General features: G+C 40.5%; 1 protein-coding gene across 1 annotated transcript in view; it reads left to right on the top strand.

Annotated features, from left to right (window-relative positions):
- The first annotated feature begins 14,908 nt into the window (after positions 1-14,908).
- The window catches only part of SEMA5A (semaphorin 5A), a 120,649-nt gene continuing 111,955 nt past the window's right edge, over positions 14,909-23,602 (top strand). Inside the window, exons 1-2 of the mRNA XM_008058694.1 lie at positions 14,909-14,972; positions 18,069-18,276. Coding sequence (XP_008056885.1) covers positions 14,909-14,972; positions 18,069-18,276 — 272 coding nt within the window. The remainder of the gene's footprint in view (positions 14,973-18,068; positions 18,277-23,602) is intronic.

Genomic DNA, 23,602 nt, shown 5'->3' on the forward strand with positions numbered 1-23,602 from the left:
TATACCCATTAAATTACCAACATCATTCTTCTCAGACCTGGAAATGACATTACAGAAATTCATATGGAAACATAAACGACCATGAATAGCCAAAACAATCCTTAGCAAAAGGAACAAGGCAGGAGGTATCACACTTCCAGACCTCAAGCCTTATACAATAACCAAAACAACCTAGTATTCGTACAAGAACAGGTATATAGAACAAAGGAGCAGGATAGAGATTTTGGAAGCAAAACTTCAATTTCTCAACCAACTCATCTTTAACAAAGCCTCCAACAACAACCACTGGGGAGAGGAGATCCTATTCAGTAAGTGGTGCTGGGAAAATTGGCTGACCATGTGTAGAAGAATGAAACAGGATCCCTACCTATCACCATACACAAAAAATCAGCTCCAAATGGATCAAAGACCTAAATGTAAAACCCCAAACTTTAAGAATCTTAGAAAATGCAGGAGACACCCTTACTGAAATCAGAATAGGCAACCAATTCCTGATCAAAACCCCAAAAGCCCATGCCAGAATAGATAAGATAGACAAGTGGGACCACATCAAACTAAAAAACTTCTGCAAAGCCAAAGAAACCATCTAGAGAGTGGAGAAACAGTCCACAGAATGGGAAAAAAATATTTGCCAACTGTGTATCTGACAAAGGCCTAATATCCAGGATCTACAAGGAACTCAAATGTGCTGAACGGAAAAAAAACCAAACAGCCCCATTAAAAAGTAGGCATAAGACATGTATAGATACTTTGCAAAAGAAGATAATCAGTCAGCCAACAGACATGTGAAAAAGTACTCAGCCTCACTAATCATCAGAGGAATACAAATCAAAACCACATTGAGATGCTGCCTAACTCTAGTAAGAATGGTCATCCTTAATAAAATTAAAAAAACAAAAACAAAAAACAGATGCTGTTGAGGATGTGGAGAAAAGGGAATGCTTCTACACTGTTTGTGTGAATGCAAACTAGTTCAACTTCTGTGGAAAACAGTGTGACAATTCCTGAAAGAACTAGAAATTGACCTTCCATGTGACCCAGCAATCCCCCTTCCGGGAATATATCCAAATCGCTCTACAAAGAAGATACCTGCCCACTCATATTTATTGCGGCACTAACATGGAACCAACTGTGCTGGCCATCAAAACTGGACTAGATAAAAAAAATGTGGTACATATACATGATGAAATATCGTGCAGTCACAAAGAATAATGAAACTATGGACTTTGTAGCAACTTGGATGGATTTAGAGTCTATAATACTCAGTGATCTATCACAGAAACAAATAATTGAATACCATATGTTCTCACTCATAAGTGGACCCTGAACATTTATCATAATACTATAAGAAAGGGATTGGTGGTAACTGGAAACTGCCAGGGGAGGGAGGGAGAGTGCAGCATGTAACATTAATAAGGGTACCTGATCTCAAACCAGGCAAACTGGAAACCAAAGGTGGGCCCAAACTTTACCTGTATGATGAACACTTGTATATCTAACCCTGAATTGTACCCCACATCTTTAAAATAAAATAAATTATAAATAATTAAAAAATAAATACAAAAGGAAATATCAGGGGAAAAAAAGTGCTGTCTGTGATCCAGGCACTTTACATAAGGGCTTTAGAAAGTTAAAAAAAATAGTCATCAAAGGTTCTTCATCACTGACCTCACTGTTAGCCTCTCTGGTGATGTGGACCAAAGTCAACAGCCCCTAATTGTTGACCAAAGGGTCATCCCAGATGCCTTGAGTTAGATTCACCTCGAATTATTGTTAATGCTGTAGGTCCCTTGGTCTACTGCAGACAGACCCCCTGAGTCACAATCTCTGGTGCTGGACCCAGAAAGTCCATTTCTAACATCTTCCTGAGTAGTTTATGTTGTTGTGAAGTTTGGGAACCACTCTGTTGTATTCAGAGCTTTCCTCCTTGCCCTGCTTCCCACCTCTCTTTAGCATCTCACCTCTTGGGCAGCTTTCAGTGCAGTAGGCAGCAAGAGGAGTACATAGGAAGCTAGGAGCGACTTGTATTCCCTGGATGCCTAGAGAATTTTCTTTTTCTCTTTCTTTCTTTCTTTCTTTCTTTCTTTCTTTCTTTCTTTCTTTCTTTCTTTCTTTCTTTCTTTCTTCCTTTCTTCTTTCTTTCTTTCTTTTTCTTTCTCTCTTTCTCTATTTTTCTCTTTCTCTCTCTCTCTTTCTCTCTCTCTCTCTCCCCCTCTTCTCTTTCTCCCCCTCTTTTCTTTCTCCCTCTTTCTCTCTCTCTCTCCCTCTCTCTCTCTCTCTCTCTTCTCTCTCTCTCTTTCTTTCTTTCTTGAATTGGAGTCTCACTCTGTCCCCCAGGCTGCAGTGCAGTGGTATGCTCATGGCCACCCCAGTGTTGACCTGCTGGGCTCCAGCGATCCTTCAACCTCAAGTAGAGGGAACTACAGGCACACACTACCACACCCGGCTAATTTTTAAATTTATTGTAGAGATGAAATTTCACCATGTTGCCCAGGCTGGTCTTTAACCCACAGGCTCAGGCGATCCTCTCTCCTCAGCCTCTCAAAGTGCTGGGATTACAGGCTTGAGCCACAGTGCCTGACATTTTTTTTTCCTCTTTAAAATTGATTTATTTGTCATAGAGTTGTGGGGTACAAGTGAGATTTTACTACATAAGTAGGCTGAATGCAGGTGAAGTTTGGGCTTCTAACTAGCCCTCACTCCCCTTGGAAGTGAACCAGGTACCCTTTGTGTTATCATGTATTCGGGTGGAGTGTCTAACTTCTACTCAAACTCCAATACCCTCCCCCTATTTGGCCTTTTTCTAGCAGCTGCAGGAAAATTTGCGCAATTTGGACTCCACCCATGACTCCCATCAGCCATAGAAGGCCCAACCCCTGTCTCTGCTCTACTCCACTCAAGCACTATAGTTGTAGCTGGAATCTTCCTACTTATCCAATTCTACCCCCTCTTAGAAATAAACAGGACAATTCAAACCACTATATTATGCTTAGGAGCTATCACTACCCTATTCACGGCAATCTGTGCCCTACCACAAAACAACATTAAGAAAAGCGTTGCATTCTCCACCTCAAGTCAGTTAGGCCTTATAATAGTAACTATCGGCATCAACCAACCCCATCTAACATTCCTTCATATCTGCACCCATGCTTTCTTCAAAGTGATGTTGTTCATATGCTCAGGATCTATCATTCACAGCCTAAGTGATGAGCAAGGTATTCAAAAAATAGGAGACCTATTCACAACTATACCCTTTACCTCCTCCTCACTACTCATTGGAAGCTTCGCCCTCACAGGCATACCTTTTCTTACAGGCTTTTATTCCAAAGACCTTATCATTGAAGCCACCAATACATCATATACCAACGCCTAATCCCTCTCTAACACTCTAATTGCCACATCCCTAACAGCCGTGTATAGCACCCGCATTATCTTCTTTGCACTTCTAGGTCAACCCCGCTTCCCAGCCTTAGCAGGTATCAACGAAAACAGCCCCCTCCTAATAAACTCTATTAAACATCTAGCCCTAGGCAGTATCTTTGAAGAATTTCTCATCTCAAACAATATTACCCCTATAACAATCCCACAAATAACCATACCCTGATACTTAAAAACTTTCAGCACTTATTGTTGCCATTTTAGGCTTTACATTAGCAATAGAACTTAGTACCCTGACATCCTACCTCAAATTAAAATACTCCACCCGATCCCTTTTATTTTCTAACCTACTAGGATTCTTCCCGATCACAATCCACCACTTATACCCTCTTCTAAACCTCCATGCCAGTCAAAATACAGCATCCTCACTTCTAGACCTTATTTGACTTGAAAAGACAATACCAAAAAACATAGCTGAAACCCACATGTCCGCATCCATAGCCGCCTCTAGTCAGTCAGGTCTAATTAAACTGTACTTTATATCCTTTCTTATTACCCTTATACTTGGACCATGCCTTATTCTCTAAAACCCCAAGTAATTTCAATTACAATTAAAATAGCAACAAACAAAGATCAACCCGCCACCACTATTAACCAACTACCACTACTGTATAAAGCTGCCGCTTATACAGTATCCTCATGAAACAAACTAAATATCTCACCCTCAAAAACAACTCAATCCTCTAAATTCTTAAACCCAATTATAAATTGAACCGCCTCATGCCCCACCATTCACACAGCCATAAATAACTCTAACAACAACTCTACTAACAATGCCCCCCCAAATAGAAACACTTGACCCAGCCATCATACTAAGTGAACTATCACAGAAACAAAGAATTGAATACTGCATGTTCTCACTCATAAGTGGGCCGTGAACACCAGTCACCTAAACAGTATGTTGCTGAGCACACCTATTGAATTTGTAAATGTGATTATTCTTTTGCTGTTCCTTCTTGATAAGCAGGAAAAATGGAAAGGTAAATTACAACCCTGAACTTAGAGATTGACTTCCAAGCTTACTGTGTCCTGAAAACATAAAGGATGAGATAAGACTCAGCACTTGATGCCATGGGAAGCTCACATCCTACAAGAAAAAGCAGGCATTTATGCCATGGCTTGACCCAATACAGTATCTTAATTGAAGGAAGAGTGACTTCCCATGAGCACACAGATTGGGGGAGCACTGAGGTGGCCTTGGAGGTGGGAAATGGCCCTGATCAGAGGCCTCAGAGCTGGCTCTTGGGAGATGGGGAGATGGTTGCCTGGTGGAGAAGGCATGGAAGAACCTTCCTGGAAAAAAGTTCAGAGTATGCAAAACCTGCAGGTGTGAAAAGGCATGGAGTGTTCTGGAAAGGGTGGGGCATTTAAATTAGCTAAATCTGTGGGCAGAGAGACCAGAGATTGTGCTGAAGGTAGGATGGTCAGATTAAATATTCCACCCTACAAAGTAAATTCGGGTGCATGGACAGATTTGGTGGTTCAAAGGGGAGATATTGAGCTCTGTGTTGGATAGACTGAGCTCAAATTGCATGTGGTAGTTCTAATGTCAGTCGGAAATTCTTCTTTGGAGCCAGAGAAGAAGGTTTGAGTTAGTCAGGAGACCTCAGGTTGTCTTTGAAACTGTAGGAATGAATATGGTCATACCTGAAGAAGAATATAGAGACTCAAGCTACCAAATAACTGAGAACATCAGGCATTGGTCATAATTGGTGTCATGTACCAACTCAGAAAAATGACAAAATAATTTTCTTATTCCACTGAGAAGAGAGTTCTGTTTTTTTCTTTTTGACTTCATATTTTAAAAGTACAGAAGTGCTTAGCATAGGTTTTTCTCAACCAACAACGAATGGGACCATACACAGTATAAATTTCACCGCTGGGAGTGAGAAGGAAATTTAGCCTCTGGATTCCTGCCTGGTGACTGTCAGAGAAGGGCTGCCAATGTTACCAACTGGGTGGTTGTTTTGTAATTTAGACACAATAAATCTGAGGCAAGTAATTTCCTTTTAGAAACTTGAATTGCTTCCTTAACAGAATGATTGGAGTTATATTTAAGCTGCGGGTTAGATGAGAGTTTAGAAAGGATACCCAGAGGACTCTATTAATTGCACTCTTGTTTTAAATGTAATATGGTTTTTATTCACAGGAAACTCAGTGGTAAATTTCTTATAAGTACTGGCTTATGATTTAGAGCACTGAAAGGAGGTTTTGAGGTTTGGTTCAGCAAGGCAGCCAATGCTGTTGTGAAAGAGATACCATTTCCCCTTCTGGCTTGTAGTGGTGGAGAAAGGGAGCCTGATGGTTTCAGACAAAACTTGAATAGGGCATACCATCCACAAGTTAAACAGTAGCAAGAAAATAACAATGGAAAATTATTATATAATGTGCCGTGTATGCCAAGCATAGTTCAAGCAAATGCACAGATAAACTCATTCAGTGGCCCCCAACCCTGGGAGCTGCGTTCTGGGAAGAAGGGGACACAGACGTTAGTAACCTGCTTTTGGATATACAGCCTGTGAGTGTTGGAACCGGAAGTCCAACCTGGGCTGTTGGGCCTTAGGGTCCACACACCAACCCATGTTCTTTGATTTAAGTACCTGCTGTGTACTGTGCTACGTTCTGGAAGACAACAAAGTCCCAGTAAACAAGACAGCCTATATCCCCCAGTGCCTGACTCTGGAACTTACATACAGAGGGTGAGGATGCAGGAATATTGTTTAAAATAATACTCTGATTTTAAAACCTTGCACTTAACTTATTACCAGGAAAGTTTAAACTGAACAGGTATTCTTTTTGGGAAAAAGTATGCCACCATTAGTTGAATCTGATAACTGAGTTAATTAAAATCTCCTTTTAAAGTATACACTAGCCAAGACCTGTTTTCTTCTTTGAATTTCCTTTGCTATATAGATGTAATGCTGAGCTCCCAGTGCCAAGACCAATTTAATTCATTTGCTCATTTACAAGTTAAGAGAAAGACTTTTGTAACATATTAGCTGTCTTCTGCTTTGGGATAACGACCAGCTGAATTGATGAACTTTATATAATGATCTGTTGCTATGGCAGCAAGCTGCCCAGTGAGTGGAAGAGAGTATTTCATCATTACCTCACTGATAAAGCTTGGAACGGTTACAGATGCAGATGCGAAAGCTTTTCTTTTATTCTGCAGTAACTCTAGGTCGATGAGACAAACACTAAAAATGCCTGCTGGATATAGCGAATAGAATATAGAATCAAACAGAGTCAAATCCACAATAGGAAACAAAGTAATTTAGCATCTGAGGTTAGTGGCCTCAGTGTTCAAAACCAACCCTGTCTCGGGTGACCATTGTCAGGGTTGCTACTTGTCTCTTTCATGGGTTTAATTTTGATACTGGATTTGGTATATGGAAAGCTGAATAATAAACAATACCTTAAAAATATTACAAAAGTTGCAGAAGTAACAAAAGGATAATGGAATTCAGATAATAGATGTAACCACCCAATGTTTTGCAATAATTCCTTTATTTTTTCATCACATTTTCCTGACCTATTTTACCTTTCTTTATTGGCATGATGTTTTTTTCTTTTCATACAAAATAAACATTTTTATACATATCAAATATATTACAACTCTACCCTTTAAGTTTTTTATTGCACCTTAGAGGAAATATATATTTATCTTGTGTTGGAAAGTGCTCTGGGTTGCTGTTCCTAAGACAGATTAATTTCTCTGAGTCTTTTTTTCGTTGCTCAGAGTTCTCAAGTGCTTCAGAGTTTAAGCCATTGTACACATAAGGCACAAAAACTTTCATGTGAGTATTGTTTAAGCCTTAATCTGTTCACTGTGTAAACTTTAATGGCTTGTAGAAGGTGGTCTGATCATATGAAGGTAAGAATAATTGAACATTATTTTTAGTCTTTGCGATAGTAAATATTCTGCTGGGCTCATTACACTTCATTTCCCTCCTCTCTCCATCTTTTCCTCCTTGTTTTCCACTATCCTTTCTACCTTCAAAAGATTAATTTTCATGCATTTTTGAAATGTTGATAGGACTAAAGTTTTAGAAATCCTCCCAATAGGAAATTCATTATGACTGGAAACTTTTCTATACATACTTGCAAAGTCATTCTTGAGTGCTCATTTAGTTCCCTCTGATTTTCCCTCAAGGTCACAAGAGGCATATGAACATAAAGTTTTTCAGCATCAGCATCATTCATAGAAATGATTACATAATGTTTGCCAAAATGCATCAATTTTGCAAAAATGTTACATGTCCTGTGTCATCCCCTGCCACTTGTCTAGATCAGAATCACATACATATAGGTGGCTAGGTGAAGCAAATGGAAATATTTGAAAATAATGGGCTGTTAATAATCTGAGTTTTACAGTCATGGCAGGTTAAAAAAATGAATCTAACGTACAATTTATAATTCTTTTGCATTAGAATTTGAGTCATAATGTCTCAGAGAAAAATCGAAAAATGATTTGCTGTCTACTTTAGAAATTGCTCTTAACAACTTATCTGCATGGCAAAATCTATTATTTATATTTTCTTCTTTTGACATAAAGTCCCTATATTAGTTTGCTAGGGCTGTAATAACAAAGTGTCGCAGACTAGGTGGCTTAAAGAACAGAAATGTATTTCTCATAGACTTGGATGCCAGAAAGTTGGCAGGTTGGAGTTCTGAGGTCTCTTTCCTCAGCTTGCAGATGGCTGCCTCCTCTCTGTGTCCTCACATGACCTTTCCTCTGCACTTGGGTCATAACCATCTCTAATTCTAAAGAGACCCGTCAGTATACTTACCTGGCAGGGGAGATACCATGATCACGAAGGTGGTTTTCCCAGGGTGAGGCTCATCCATTGTACTCTGGATGTGCTGACTCCTGCGATTTCCCAAATAATTTGTGATAATGGGGGAATGCGCTCATGCTCTCCCCTGGTTATCTGCTGTTTAAAAACAGGAATTCCAAGCCAGCTTCAGTGGCTCAGCCTGTAATCTCGCACCTTGGGAGGCTGAGGTGAGTGGATAGCCTAAGCCCGTGCGTTCGAGACCAGCTTGGGCAGCTTGGTGAGACCTCATCTCTACAATAAATCAAAAAATTAGCTGGGTGTGGTAGTGCGCGCCTGTAGTTCTAGCCACTTGGAAGGCTGAGGCGGAAGGATTGCCAGAGCCCAGCAGGTCGAGGCTGTGGTGGCCGGGAGCGTGCCACTGCACTCCAGTCTGGGTAACAGAGTGATACTCCAACTCAAAAAAACAAAAAACATAAAACAAGAGTTCTGGACCATTGCTTTGCCAAACTCTGGTGTCTCCATGTGACTCTTTTAGCTATGACTGCCATGTTTCCTTAGCTTTGGCTCTCTCCCCTACCCTTGGGGAGGTGAATATCCTCTCACTTTGTCTAATTTACTTTCTAAAGAAACTTTGCTTGAAAACTTAAAAAAAATAAGTACAAGCAGTCATATTGGACGAAGGCCCACCTTAATGATCCCACTTTACTTTAAATATCACTTTATAGAGCCTATCTGGGAGGTAAGACTTCAACATATGACTTTTGGGTAGACACAATTCAGCTCATAAGTCTCTATCTTATTATATGGCAATTTGCATACCACATGAGATATTGTATACTTGTATTCACTTAAGTTGACTATGACTGTCAAAATGCAAAAATTGAATCTTGTTCAAACCATTATATCCATGTCAGCTGCTTGAACACTGACAGCTAGAAAGTATCAGCTACTTTCCTCCAAAGCCAAAAATATGGTTAATTTTCAATCATTAAGTTAATTATGTACATTAGAGTCTATGCTACATATATCAAATAGTGGTCTAGGGGTCTTATTTTTATCGTCAATTTTATTACTTAACCAAATCTGAATGTTCTTTTTAAAAATGGAACTGAGGCTGGATGAGGTGACTCAGTCTGTAATCCTAGTACTTTAGGAGGTCAAGGCGAGAGGACTGCCTGAGCCCAGAGATTCAAGACCAGCCTGGGAATCTTGATGAGACCTCATCTCTACAATGAATCACAAAAATTAGCCAGGTGTGGTGGCATGCATCTGTATTTCTGGCTACTTGGAAGACTGAGGCAGAAGGATCGCCTGAACCCAGCAGGTTGAGGCTGTAGTGGTTGTGAGTATGCCACTGTACTCCAGCCTGGGTGACAGAGTGAGACTCCAACTCAGAAAAATAGAAAAAAACCTGAAATACTAGGGGTTTTCTTCCATAAATTTATCTTGTTTGCTTCATGAGCTCATGGAAATGGGAGCCTGAAGCCTTATGAAGACACTTCTGTGCAGGACTTGGCACCCTTATATGTTAGTTGTGTGTGTATTGAATACTATGGTAAGCACATGTCTATAAATCATTGCTTCATATTTATTTTGAATAATTGCTACTATTTAGTAAACTGTTTTATCAGTTCACCTGACTTTCTAGAAATTCATAAGCATTGCACTGATGCACTATGTTAGGGATTGCATATCACCCCTTTTATACTTTCAAAACAAAAATGCCTTCAAAATTTTAGAAACTAGTTCTTGGTCCATGTGAGGACCTAAATTCTGGGCCAATAGTCTGACCTCTGAAACTCAGTCTTTTGGGGCCTTGCTTTTCTCAACGGCAAAATTCAAAATATCACTGTAGATCCCTTCTGACCCCAATGTTCATAATGGCTGTGACTGAGAGTTTAACTTTGAAAACATAATGGTGGAAGATAATTTGCACTTACAGATGGCCACAGCCAATGGGGTCACTCACATATCCTGAAGAATTTATCTTTAATAAGATTGTTTTAAATTACTGCATTTCTTATGTTAGGAGAAACAAAATGGCCTATATTTTCTATAATTTTTTGTTTGAACATCATACCGTACACCTGTGTTTCTCTGTCCTTGTTGTCTTAATCTACAGATAACTATATCAGGGTTTCTTGTTTTCCCTTGATTTGCAGTGACTTTAAATGTGAATTATTCAGGCTCTGGAAGATAAAGTCATGTTGCCCATATCGTTTCATTTGGAAGCTCAATCAGATTCATTAGAAAAGCAACACACAAGCTACATACTCAAGAAAAGTGAAGACTAGGTCACCCTCTAGGCAAATGAAAAACTCTACAAATCGAATAAAGAACAGAAAGAACCACCTCTAATAGTTACGACTATTTTGTACCAATCAATAAGGCTCTGAAATGATCTGACAATAATAATTGCATTCATTCTCACAAGGTATCTGTTGCCTGCTGGCGGGCAGGTTCCCAGTAAGTGATGCCAGGTGCCTGGGTAAGGACTTAGAGACCAGGCTTCATTCTCATGGCTGCATTCACTGGCTGTGCCTTCGCCCTTGTGGATCTCCATCAGCTTATCTGAAAAAGGAAGCAACTGATCTAGTGCAGGGATTTTTAAACATCCATAGGGGGGAGCCCTATATTCAAAGGAAATAAAATGGCAAGGTTCAATATTTGAAATGAAGCAAATGGAATCTTGTCATGTTGTCGGTTTGGAGTTATCTCTTGTTTGGGGTAGGAGCAGGGTTTGGGTACCTGGATTCACAGGCCAGCACAAAAACACCTCTGTTCACACCCAAGTTGTCTAAGACCATAACCACAGGCTCCTGAAATGTGACTAGTATGAATTGAAATAGATTATAAACATAAAGTGCCCTTGGATTTCACTTAGTCTCAAAAAGGCAAATGTCTTGTAAATTTTACATGATTATATATTGAAGAACAATCATATTATAATATTTTGGATATTTTGAGTTAAATAAAATAAATTCACCTCTTTCTTTCTTTTTCAAATATGCCACTGTAAAAAGTTTAAAAGTGTTTATGTGAATTGTTACATATCTCCATTAGACAGTGCCACTCTAGATAAATCCTTTTGGCTCCCTTCTCCTGACACTGGTGCCTTGAAGGCTTTGTGGGGATTTTAATCACTGTTTCTGCATCCCCAGGTCCTATATGCAAGTCACACTGTTCCCGTGAAATGTATTAGGAATTAGTCCTGGCGGCTTTACTTACTACCACACTCTGCTCAATGAACAATATTTCATTCAAACCCCAATTTTTAAAAATTTTTTCTGTTGAAAAATATTTTTCTTTTCAGTCACTCTTCCCATAGTGGGCTTAGTAAACTCATCGGTTCCAGGGCATAAACATATTTTCCTGCCGGGTAGAAGTTGGTGAAACAAGTTTCCATGTTTCATGGATCATGTCTTTTGGCTGTCATTCTTAGGGGGAATTTCTTCTTGTCCTTTTCAAGTTACACTGTAGTCCTTTTGATAAGTACTGTGTAAATATTTCTCCCTAGTAGTCACATTTAAAATGGAATGTACTGTTGTCCCCTGTGACAATGTACAAACTTTACTGTTGTAAGCCAATTTCATTTATGGTCTTTGCCTTTTCCTTTGGTCATTTTCCTAATGGCTCAGATTGTTTGAGCTGAAGGGACTGTCTCTAGTATTATGGTAGTTAAATTTTACCTCTGCATTTTCTATTACTGCCATCTAATTTACTCCTAGTCTTCCATGACTTCAATGCTCACCAGAAAATATCAATATTAGGAATTGTTTAGACCCACAATCTAGTGATTGTGCTCAGGAGACTTCTCCTCTTATCATCCACAAGCAGATCAATAAATCCTTTTGTTTGTTCAATGGCTGGTCTGATGATGGTGCATTGCATGGTTTTTGTTTCTTTGGGCAAGCATCCCTTTATCTAATTTCCGGAAATTATACATACAGCTTCCACTCATCCACAGTTATCTGAATTTGTCTTTGCAAGTCTCTTTAATCAGACAGTAGAAGGGAGCAGGAATGCCAGTCACTGTGTTCACCTGAGAATAGATAGTCTTTATGTAGAGAGAGAACATGGTCCCAGTGACCAGGTGATGACCAGGAGAACATGTTATCTTCTGACTCAGATGTGCCTATGTTTGTTCTCAAGATGGGCAGCAGAGGGCAGCTTCCAATGGATCAGAATATTGACTTCCTTCCCTATTGTTAAGTTTTATGACTTGAAGAAGAGCTTGTGGACTAAAAAGAGAATACAAACAACTTAAGTACAGCTACCTCTTCATATATCAGGCTGCTCCTCTGCAGTAACTTTATAATTGATATTCACTTTGGAGTTCATTGTTTTAATTATTCTTCTCGTTCATCAACATTGAAGTGAAAAGTAATTTCATGTCTGACCCCCTTACAAAATGCTGAAAATGCAGTTCATAGGAATGTATGCCATCTCTCCCCTCTGAAACTCATTTATCTCTTCTATAAAGTGGGACAATTTATGCATGTGTTTCATACATCTTCACCAGCTTGCTGAAATGATCAAGTGAGATGGGATATAACAGAGCTGCCAGATTTAGCAAATAAAAATACAGAATGCCCACTTAAATCTGAATTTCAGATGAACCATGAATACCATTGAATGGGACCTACTAATACTAAAAAATTATTCATGGCTTATCTGAAATTCCAATTCAAGTGTGCATCCTGTATTTCATCTGGCAATTCTAGGATATTAACATGCTTACCTTTCCGCTAAAATGAGACAAATATGTTAGTCAGTGTAATATTTCGTTATTTTTGTGTAATTACAGTGATTCATGTCTTTTGAATAACAACTGTATGGTCAGCATTGATTAGTCTTGAAAGACTTGCAGTAGTTATGACTCCTTCATGATGAATATCTATAGTTTTCAGTTTGAGAGATAAACTACAAATACATGACACTCAGATTTGTGTGTATAACATAATTAGCAGTGTATGTTTTCATGAAAAGGCCAAATATTATGAGAGCTAGCACCAAAGCCGTATCCCTTCCCTGCGTCCTGCTGTCAGGAGCAATTCTGTGGTTCCACACCCCATGCTTCCCCTCTCTTCTTGAGAATGGGAGCTGAAACTGATAGGAAATGCCAATTTGTTTCTTTTCATAATGGGAAAGCTATTCACCAACACTTCTTACCAGATACAGGAGTAATGATGGCATTCTCACTCCAATCTGGCTGTTTTTTTCCTCCCCCTGTCTCCCTCCCTCACCTCTTCTTTCTTTTCTTCCTTTCTTCACTCATTTCATCTCAGAATGTTAAAAAATAATTTAAAAGGTTTTATGTATTATATATACTATATTATTATATATTATATTATATATTATATTATACACACATACAAACACACACACATCTTCTTTTCCTGCAAATGGCTTTGGAGTATTGAATTTTGATGCATACAGGGTGTGTATGACTTTATTTCCTATGGCAAATTTTCAGAGTTAATATTTTATTAGATGAAACCCGTTACAATAGTTTTCTTCATTTATATTTAGTTTATGGCACTTTGGTTTGAAATCCACCCATATTGGATAAATAGATGTTTCTTATTTCACCTTCACATGAATGGATATTATAACTCTCCCTAATGATCATAATGGTAAAAGTATTAACCAGCACTCCTTACCAAACACAGGAGTAATGATGACGTTCTCTTTCCAGCCTGACTGGTCTTTTCCCCTCTCTCTCACCCTCCCCTCTTTCTTCACTCATTTGTTCATTATCCCACCAACATGAGGGGGGACCCCACCAAACAAAAATGGAATTATCATTGAGAGGGTAGGCCTCTTGTAGTACAGGCTTCCCTCGCTAGGTAAGTGTTCTAGGAACCCATCAGTATCAGTGTACCAGATAACATTGTTGTGAGACTGTGCTAGTCTTTAGTCAATTTTTTTGGAGATTCTTTCAACATGTTTGCCCATTTCATGATGAGTGATTTACAAGTGCACCTGCCCACACTGAGCTGAGTGTTCAGCAGCTTTTGGCCTAAAATGGCATGATCCCCATGCTCTATCCTCCCTGTTCACCTGATCTCACCCCCAGCAACTTTTTCTGTTTCTCTGGATGATAAAAGTTCTCAAAGATAAATGTTTTGCCAATGTGTATAAATAAAAAACAGCAGAAGCACTAAAAGGCATCAAAATCGACAAGTTCAAAAACTGTTTTGAGCTGTAGAAAAAGGGTCTCATGAGGTGTATTGCATCAAATGGAGAGTACTTTGAAGGGGACTGAAGTTTAAATATGTAAGAATAAGTTCACAATTTTTTATAAATAAATGCCTGTCCCCCTTGTATTTATGAAGCACCTAATCTCTACCAGTCCCGAAAGTAGCCACTGTGTGTACATTAAAGGACAAGCTGACATAATTCTTGCCTCCATGGAGCTTAAGATCAAGTGTAAAAACCACTAAACAAGTAAATCAGTAACTAACACTGTGACAGATGTTGTAAAGTAAAAAATAGAATCGAAGTATAAAGCGGTTGTGGCTGTTGTGTCCTCTTATATCAAAATTGTGTGTGTTTGTGTGTGTGTGTGTGTGTGTGTGTTTTTTTTTTTTTTTTTAAGAAGGGTCTCTTTTATGAACCAGGCTCTGTCTTTCTGCCAGTGAGAGGAAATGATATTGCCATTTGTCACCTTAGGCAAAGGCACTCAGGCGATGTCAGGCTCCTGGTACAGCAAGGGTATCCTGGCGGCTGATACCAGAGCACAGAGAGGTGGAGGTGAGGGTGGAGTCAGCACTAAGAGGGGTCAAAGGCAGCACAGCCCACAGATGACACGGGCCATGTAGTGACCTCCTACAGAGGACCCAGGGCAGGAGAGTGCGGTCATCAGATGCATGTTCTGAGATTGTCTCTAGTTGCAGTGAAGAGTACGAGTACTCTGGAGAAATCTAGATGAGAAAGGTGTTCTCAGGTAGCAGGAGGGTGGGATGGTGAGAGGTGGGAAGATGTGGACTAGGTGAGTCGTGGATGGGGAGGGTTCCAGTCCTTAGTATTGGAGTCATGGTGTTGATGTCCCTGAGACGAGGCCACAGGAGGGAAGGGCACACTGCTGGGCAGGTTGGAGAGTCAGATAGACCTATGAAGTTAGTGTTGTCTCTGGTCCCCAAGGTTCGACTGTGAATACAGGGCTTACACTCAGTAGTGAGATCCTAAATGGGTGATGGATCTGAGGTGACTACAGCGGGGATGAGCGGATTTTGACCCAGAGTGTGAACTCAGAGCAAAAATAAGGCACAGGTAGGTAAAGGAAAGGCTTCATGAAAACAAGAAGGCTCCCCATGTGCTTGGTCTGATGCCCAGGGAAGGGGCAGGCAGCTTCAGACAGAACTCATCATGTGACCGGGCTCTCCAGAGCAGGAAGAAGACATAGCAGAGCCATGGACTATAGACCAACACACACACCCACGCTGAGGACCCTTCTCTGAAATGCTAAGCCCTCTAGTTTTGCTAGATCCCATTAGCTGAAAAATCAGATACAAGTTGTGCTGAAATAGGCATGGGAAGTTTTTGATCAATGATGGCTAATTCTTTTAAGTCAAATTATTGAAGATCTGTTGGAATTTTGTTTTTTCCCCAGTTGCTTAAGAATTTGAAAAGCATGTGAGTATATTGATATTTGGACCCTTGTTCATTTAAGCAGATGTCTCAGTGATCATTCATCAAAAAAAAAAAAAAAATAACCAGGAGTTTTTGGTAAACTCTTGGATAGGATTTGGGTCTGTAACCTGTGTTTCCCATGCCACGCTAGGCTGGTGACAAAATAGCAAAAGAGCAGTCACAGTACAAGCACAGTGATTCTCCAGTTGGCCCTCCCCGTCTGCCACAGCCTGCCCCAACACCAAAAATGCTATGAAATGTTCTCTTCCATCCAAGAGTTTTTCACATAAGCTCCCGCAGAGGCCTTTCTGCACTTCTGGTTGTGATGGTGTTCCCAGTTACCATGACATCCCAAAGGGTGGCCACAGGCTCTGTGGCCTCCATCTGCTGTCCTCTGCTGGAGACCTCCTCACAGGCCCTTGGGGCTGAGTCATCTGTGGTAAAGTCACTTTCCCTAAAGTTCCGTCCTGTCTGTGCCACTGCCTTAGGGCTGTGTAAGTTTGTTGATGCTCTGTACCACCCCAGGCAGGAAGACGCAAGTATCTCTGAGGTTGAATTTTCCAACAAGCTTATGGACTGTGATCTCCAAGTCAGAATTAAGTTTATTATAGAATAAAAACATAGTTTTTTTTTTTCTTGTGCACCTATGTCTGTGAATTTGCTAAAATATCTGCTGCCTTCCTTCACAGCTAGCATTTTCTATCTCCTCTTTCCTCTCTCCTCTCTCTCTCTCTCTCTCTCTCTCTCTCTTTCTCGCTCTCTCTCTTGCTCTCTCTGTTTCTCGTATCTCTCTCATGCATGCAAACACACACTCTACTGTCCAAGTCAGGTCTCATGTATTTAATCTTCCGGCATGTACCATACTTCAGTGTACACTTGGCCTCTTTCAAAAGTAATATATTAAATCAGCTAGCCTCAAATAAAATTAAGCAATTGTTTGCCATAACTGTATGTGCTATTGTTCTACCAGTTCATAATCAATGAATATTCATTGGAGATGTTTCAGATATACATTTTTAAATAAATTCAGGCTAATACATGTATGCATATGTATTTTCTCTTTAAACACAAATAGCCTCAATCTCTAAGGATTTTCATAGAGATAGAAAAATGTGAAATATTTTCTGTCTTTTGCAATTAATTGGTTGACAAGAGGCTTTGATGCCAAAGATTCTTGACTTTACTTCTAGTTTTAGAATAACTTCTTAACCTAATTTTCAGTACTTGCAAAATAAGAGTCATGATGTTTTGAAACTCAGAATCATAGTGATTTTCATTTAATCAGTGCCTTCTGGATGATTCCAGGTGCTTAGATGAATGTCAGATTTGCTTCTAGAGGGCTGGGTTTCATGCCTAGATTTGCAAGCTGGCGGAAGACTGTTGGGAGTCTCACCACAGGGCATCCACAGGTTTCAAGTCTCTGTCCCTGACACACGTGCTGGCCATGCCTCATAGTGGCTGAAAGGACCCTGTACCAGATCCCTCACAGCCTATCTAGGGAGCCCACATGATTCAGGGGACACTCACTCTCAGGCAGTGCTAATTGCCAAGCTTATAAATAAGTGCATATAAATACCAGGGAGCTGAAAACCTGGAGTAAGGAGGGCTTGGGTTAGGTCAGAAGTGGAAGTTCAACAGCATAGGAAAGAAGAAGTAGGAAGTTGAGCCCGGAAAATGCCTCCCAGAGAGCAAATACTAGAAAGAAAGAAGATAATGTACATAGAGGAGGAAGCAAGGTGGAGAAGGGTGTGCTTTCCTCAACAAGAAGGAGGAAGGTACAGCATCATTGTCCTGCATATTTGTAGTCAACCATGAGGTTGTGCCTTTCCTGCTGGGATAACAGAGTCAACACTTCTGACCCAGAAGTCTAAGATCATATTTGAGTATTTCTGATGTTCCCTATGGGACAGCACAAAGTATGCCACTTTGAGATCTCTGACCCCAGACTTGCAACTGGAAGAGTCCCACAGTAGATGCATAGTCCTCAATCCTCATCCCTGGCTGTGTGAGAGCATCCCTGGACAGTTTTAAACAATACTGTTGTCTCACATCCATTGCTACTGACCGGATGGGTCTGGAGTGGGACCCAGGCATCCTGTTTTTGAAAAATGCTCAGATGACTTATCGGCTTGCAGACCCTTGGCTGAGAACTTTTAACTGAAGGTGGCTGGTGAAACCCGTTAACCTTATTTCCTTCTCACCCTGTGGTCCTCACAGATTATGGCACCATTAAGAAAGTGCGGGCACCCCTGAATCAGACCTCGGGCAGCTGTTTGCTAGAAGAGATCGAGCTCTTCCCCGAGAGGCGGAGAGAGCCCATCCGGAGCCTGCAGATACTCCACAGCCAGAGCGTCCTGTTCGTGGGCCTGCAGGAACATGTAGCCAAGATCCCTCTGAAGAGGTGCCAGTTCCACCACTCGCGCAGGTAGGGCATCCCTGGGGATCGGAGTGCGCTGGTGCGTGAGTCGGGTTCACCCAGAGAGTGGGCACTGGAACAGGGGAAGCTTCAGATGCTCTGTGGCTGAATGACTTCAGGACCTTAATATCTGTGGGAGTCCCATGTCCCAGGATGCAGACTTCTCCTACAAACTGAATTACTGTCACAAGAATACCCACAGTTCTCAGAGGAGCAGCCACCTTGTGGCATCCGTAAGCAGTTGTCAGAGTTAAAGTAAATGACTCAGTGCATTAGAACATTCAGTGATCATGCTGATATTTGGTGGGTTTGAATTAATCCGTTAATCTGGCATAAGTTTACTGTTTATTTGAATGTGAAAATAACAGAAAAATTATAAGGCATGTATCCTCCTGAGCCAAATCTCTTATACGAATAGCCCCCTGAGAAAAAGGAGTGATTGACATTGCTATGGTGGCATCCCCTTTTGGGGCACCCTCACGCTGTTGTCCTCAGCACCAACTCCCCTCCTGGGGTGCCACCTCCCTCTTGAGGCTGCAGGGGGAGAAGGGATGGGAGGTTCCACAGGCTCAGGGACACCCAAGTGTCATCACACCTTCCCTCACCCCCTGGTTAGTCTTCTCATCTCCTATGGGGCATCCACTATTATCACAGTGGAGTTTGAAGGTTCATTTTGAAATGTGCAGACCCAGGTGCTTAGGAAACAGAAAAATACCATACATATCATACATTGGATCAGAACTTTAGTGCTGGAAATTTCATCTATTCTGACCTCTGACAAAAGGTTGCCCTTGGAGAAATCTCAATCTCAAATGTTCTTAGAGATCAGTACTCTTGTTTAATTTCATCCTCAAATCTGTGCATGATTGCAAATTTGGTGTAAAAATGGTCTTTTTGGTATATAACTCACAAACATCTACCATACATAGGCCATGTCTTCTCTAAACAAAGTGGCTGACACCACAAGCTTTGGGATTTAAAACTGGAATTTCTGTTACAGACCCATTCTTGCTATTTCTTGACCCTATTCACTAAAGTAATTCAGAATTCACATTCTCACCTAACACATGTGAATTACTATAAAATCAAATAGGATAATATGTAAAGTGTGAATTTTAAACACTCTGCAAAGTGAGTATTTTTAGGCAGAAGGGAGGTTTTTATGTGTAACCACTATAGTATTCCTTTCAAGATTATTCTAGGAAATGAAATCTGTATAAAATAATGTTTCCTTTGATATCAGAGAGACTTGAGGAATGATGTTAAGACCCTTCTTGCTAATAATAATGCTATTATAAGTATTAATAACAAAGTGATAGTTATTAACAACCATCTTTTATATAGGTCTATATCCTAGATTTAGCCAATGGTGTTTGATATTTGTTCTGGTTAATGTTTCCTGCAGGACTAACAGGGATTTTTCTTCCTAAATTATTGATAGTTCTGTGGGTAGCAGGGAGCATTAGGGTCTAGCCAACAGGCTGTCATAAGCTGGAAGGTATCTGGAAGAGCACCAGTCTTTCACCTTGGCCCAGCGTGCTCCACGTTCTAAGAATGGCTTCTTTGGGTGTTGACATAAGATAACATGCAGGAAGACGAAGGCCTTTGCTGTCTGTAGTGTTTCTGGGGCTAGAATAGAAGTGTGTGGCTTTCAGGGCATGATGCAATTCATTGTTCTCATGTTACTTCATCAAGTCTGGGTTACAATAGCTCAACCCCTCGTACAGGCAACTTAGTAAACTAAGTCGTGCTTTGGATCAGTGGAGGAAGCCTGGTGATGCTGGTCTTTCCTGCAACTACACTTCAGAACCAATCATGAGCCCACAGGAGATGGCACCACCAGGCACAGAGGCACGGGAGGAGCTCACAGTTCCCTCATTTCTTTCAAGGAGAATAAGGCCACTTGTCTGTCTTCATCACACTCCTGAGAGGAGAAGAGTTTTACATTTGTATCTGGAGTTGAATCTCCCTGCTGTTTACTTGTCCATTGGCTCAGAAAAAGCAGCAAGAGATTATCACATCACTGTCAGTCTATAAACTGGGGTCTTTGTGTGCCCACAGTCAGAGGGGGTTGGTTTGACTCTTTAATATTCCATTTGAGAAAAGAAAGTCTAAAGATTTTAACCCAAGTATTTCTCTACATTTTTTCCAATATGTTTCTTTATTCCTCCTTTAGAAAGACAAAAAAAAACCCTCCTTAGTTATCATCCCTGGAGATAAGAATCTATTTTTTAAAAATTAATAACCGCATGACTGGATTTTTAAAATAAATTATAGGGAAAGTCGATGGATTTATGACAAAATTGATTTATGCCAAAATCAATTTTAATTTTCAAGAAATATGCCTAAGAATTTACTCCAAATATTAATAGGATAACAATTGGGTAACAATTAGTTACTAATTTTTTTGCCAAGTATACTTTTCATAGTAGATATCAGTGATCTTATTTACTATTGGAAGACCAATTTTATAAATGAATTGTTAAGTAAACAGAGAAATTGAGTTTAATTAAATTATCTTTCCCTTAAATCATATTTATGTTATCATATTTATGTTATCATATTCTTGGATATCTTTTCACAGGCAATGCACAATGACATCTATTGATATGTTTATAAGAAACAGTAATCGATCCAATTTCACAAATTTCTTTTACATATCTGGTATTGTGCTAGATTTTGTGACTATTTTCCTAAGTTATCCTGTCAACTCTGAGATTAAAATAACTATCATCTTCATTGCTCAGATGAGGATGTGGAGTCTCAGATTTGTGGTCTCTTGTGTAAGGTCACATAGCTCTTGCAACATGAGACCTGGGTCAGAGCTGAAACTACGTGGCCCCATGGCCTATGTTGTATTCTTGGTTTGCTCTGCTGCCCTAGTACAATGGGGGTGTCACACTCAATGGTCAAGTTTTGGTAGAAGGAGCTATTTGACTGCACTCTTCAGTGGGCTACTGACAGGCAGAGCTGCTACTACCTGGACAGGAAAAAATCAAGTCTTCCCTATAATTCATAAAATTAAAAAAAAAAAAATCTGGTCATGTAGCTACTCAAGGGTCCTTCCCATTAACCTCTTTATTCTGCTTACCGTCAGACTAGATCAAAAAGACACAAAGAAGGTTTTGTACCTTGTTTCCCCAAACCTTTCTTTTTTTGTTGTTTGGAGTTGGAATCTCACTCTGACGCCCAGACTGGAGTGCAATGGCACACTCATGGGGCCACTGCAGCCTTGACCTACTGGGCTCAGGCAAATTCTTCTGCCTCTGCTTTCCAAGTAGCTGGAACTACAGGTGTGCACTACCATGCTTAGCTATTTTTGATTTATTATAGAGACAAGTTCTTACCAAGTTGCCCCGGTGGGTTTCAAACCCCAGGGCTCAGGCAGTCCTTTTGCCTCAACCTTCTAAAGTGCTGGGATTACAGGCTTGAGCCACTGTGCCGAAGCTATCTAAGAGGAGTTTCTAATCTCTAGGAGACCCTGAGACCTGCTGTCCATGCTGTCCTTGGTGCTTATGGGTTATGACTGATCAGAGCACAATATTTTTCCTCAGCAAGTTACATTAAAAGAACACTATTTTAAAGTTCTATTTCAGTCAAGTTTGACCTCAAGGATGAGTTTTTTTTTTTTAAGTTTTAATGTTAGCAATTCTTGGCACAGCCATTTAATAAATAAGATGAGAAAATCATGCAAATGATAGAGCCAACTCATTGGACTTAGGGATAACCTTTGGGGATGTTGATATAAGAGAAACTGTTACTATTCATGTGTGTCCTTTGGAATTCTAGGACTTACTGACCACATATATGTATGCATTTCATAAAGTAAATTAACATGTACTGATTTTTGAGGGCCCTGGATCTAGACAGACACCGATGTGGGCACCGTGTATGACAGTGGAGGACAGGGAAGCTGACCTCTTCTGGTGGACCTTCTCATAGCAGCTGGCTCACAGGTGACGCACCACAGTAACGTCATGTCATTTGGAAGCTGGAAAAGACTCCACAGGAGGCATAGGATGGAGCAGCCAGGAGCACTATTCACTTAATTTTCACCCGCTATGAATACCAGTGTGAAGTCATAACTTGCCACTTGGAGAAAAACCACACTCTGGCAAAGAGCTCATGATGTTCCCATTTCATGGCTTCAGAAAGAGAAGAATGACTCCAGGACTTGGGCTTTAATAGTCATATCTAAAAATCCCCCCCAAAAAATATTGTAGCCTTCCAGGTGGTAGGACTGACCACAGCTTGTCAAGTTAAGTAAAGGAAGGCTTGGAGGTGTGGTGATGCAAGGCTTTTGGTAGAGACTTTTAAAGTCATTCTAAGGATTGTGCATTGATTGGTTCAGAGGATTAGCAAGATTTCTCAGCAGTAGGTCAGATAGAAAATAATTGAGGCTTCCCAGGTGGACAGTCTCTGTCGTGATTCTTCAAGTTTTTCCTTGTAGCATGAAAACAGCCACAGACCATAATCAATGGGTATGTCTGGGGTCAGGCAAGGCTGATGGATTCATTCAATCAAGAAATGATGGTCCACTTTTAGGTTCAGACAGTTTGTTACATACACGGGCAGCCAGAGTAAGAGCAGAAAAAGTATCAGCTCCTCATGTCCCTTTTCTCACAGGATGACACCAAAACAGTAGGGCCCAGGTGACAATGCAACAAGAGAGCTGAGGCACCAAGCTGCTCAGAAATCAATTCAGTGCTGCGCCTAGCATGTTTAGAGACTGCACCTGGACCCTGGTGGGGCTGAGAGTGGGGGCAGAAAGCCTTATTCTTTGTCTGAAGCTGGAAAGCAATGAGAAGCTCTCTCCTGACAGCCTCCCTGGTACACAGGGAGGCAGGAGGAATGGCCTTGTAGCAGTTTCTCATACTCCTCCCCCGTTCTAGAATGGGGGAAGATCTTGGGGCATTTTGCCAAAGCTCTGGTCAGCTATGGGTGAGCTTTGCTTTGTGGCCTCGGTGGAATCATGAACAGTTTCCAGGGCTGAACATACCCCTAACATTGTGTGTTAGTCAAAGTCTAAGAGTCAGGCTGGATTTAGCCCATGAGCTGTAGTTTGCGGATTCTTAAATTAGATTATCATCTGCCTTTTGAAATAAGGAATATATGCTAACTCATACAATTAAGTATTTTTACTAAATTATTAAAAGTTATAAAATTTATTATTCAATTGCGTAGATTAACTCTATACCTTAATATTTCCTGAATGTCATGTTTTTTGTTTTTTTGTTTTTTGAGTTGGAGTCTCACTCTGTCGCCCAGTCTGTAGTGCAGTGGCCGCTCCCGGCCACTGCAGACTCGACTTCGACCTGCTGGGCTCCAGCGAGGC

The sequence above is a fragment of the Carlito syrichta genome, unplaced genomic scaffold, assembly GCF_000164805.1.
Source record: "Carlito syrichta isolate Samal-C Ts95f unplaced genomic scaffold, Tarsius_syrichta-2.0.1 Scaffold303594, whole genome shotgun sequence".
In the NCBI taxonomy this organism is placed as follows: domain Eukaryota; kingdom Metazoa; phylum Chordata; class Mammalia; order Primates; family Tarsiidae; genus Carlito; species Carlito syrichta.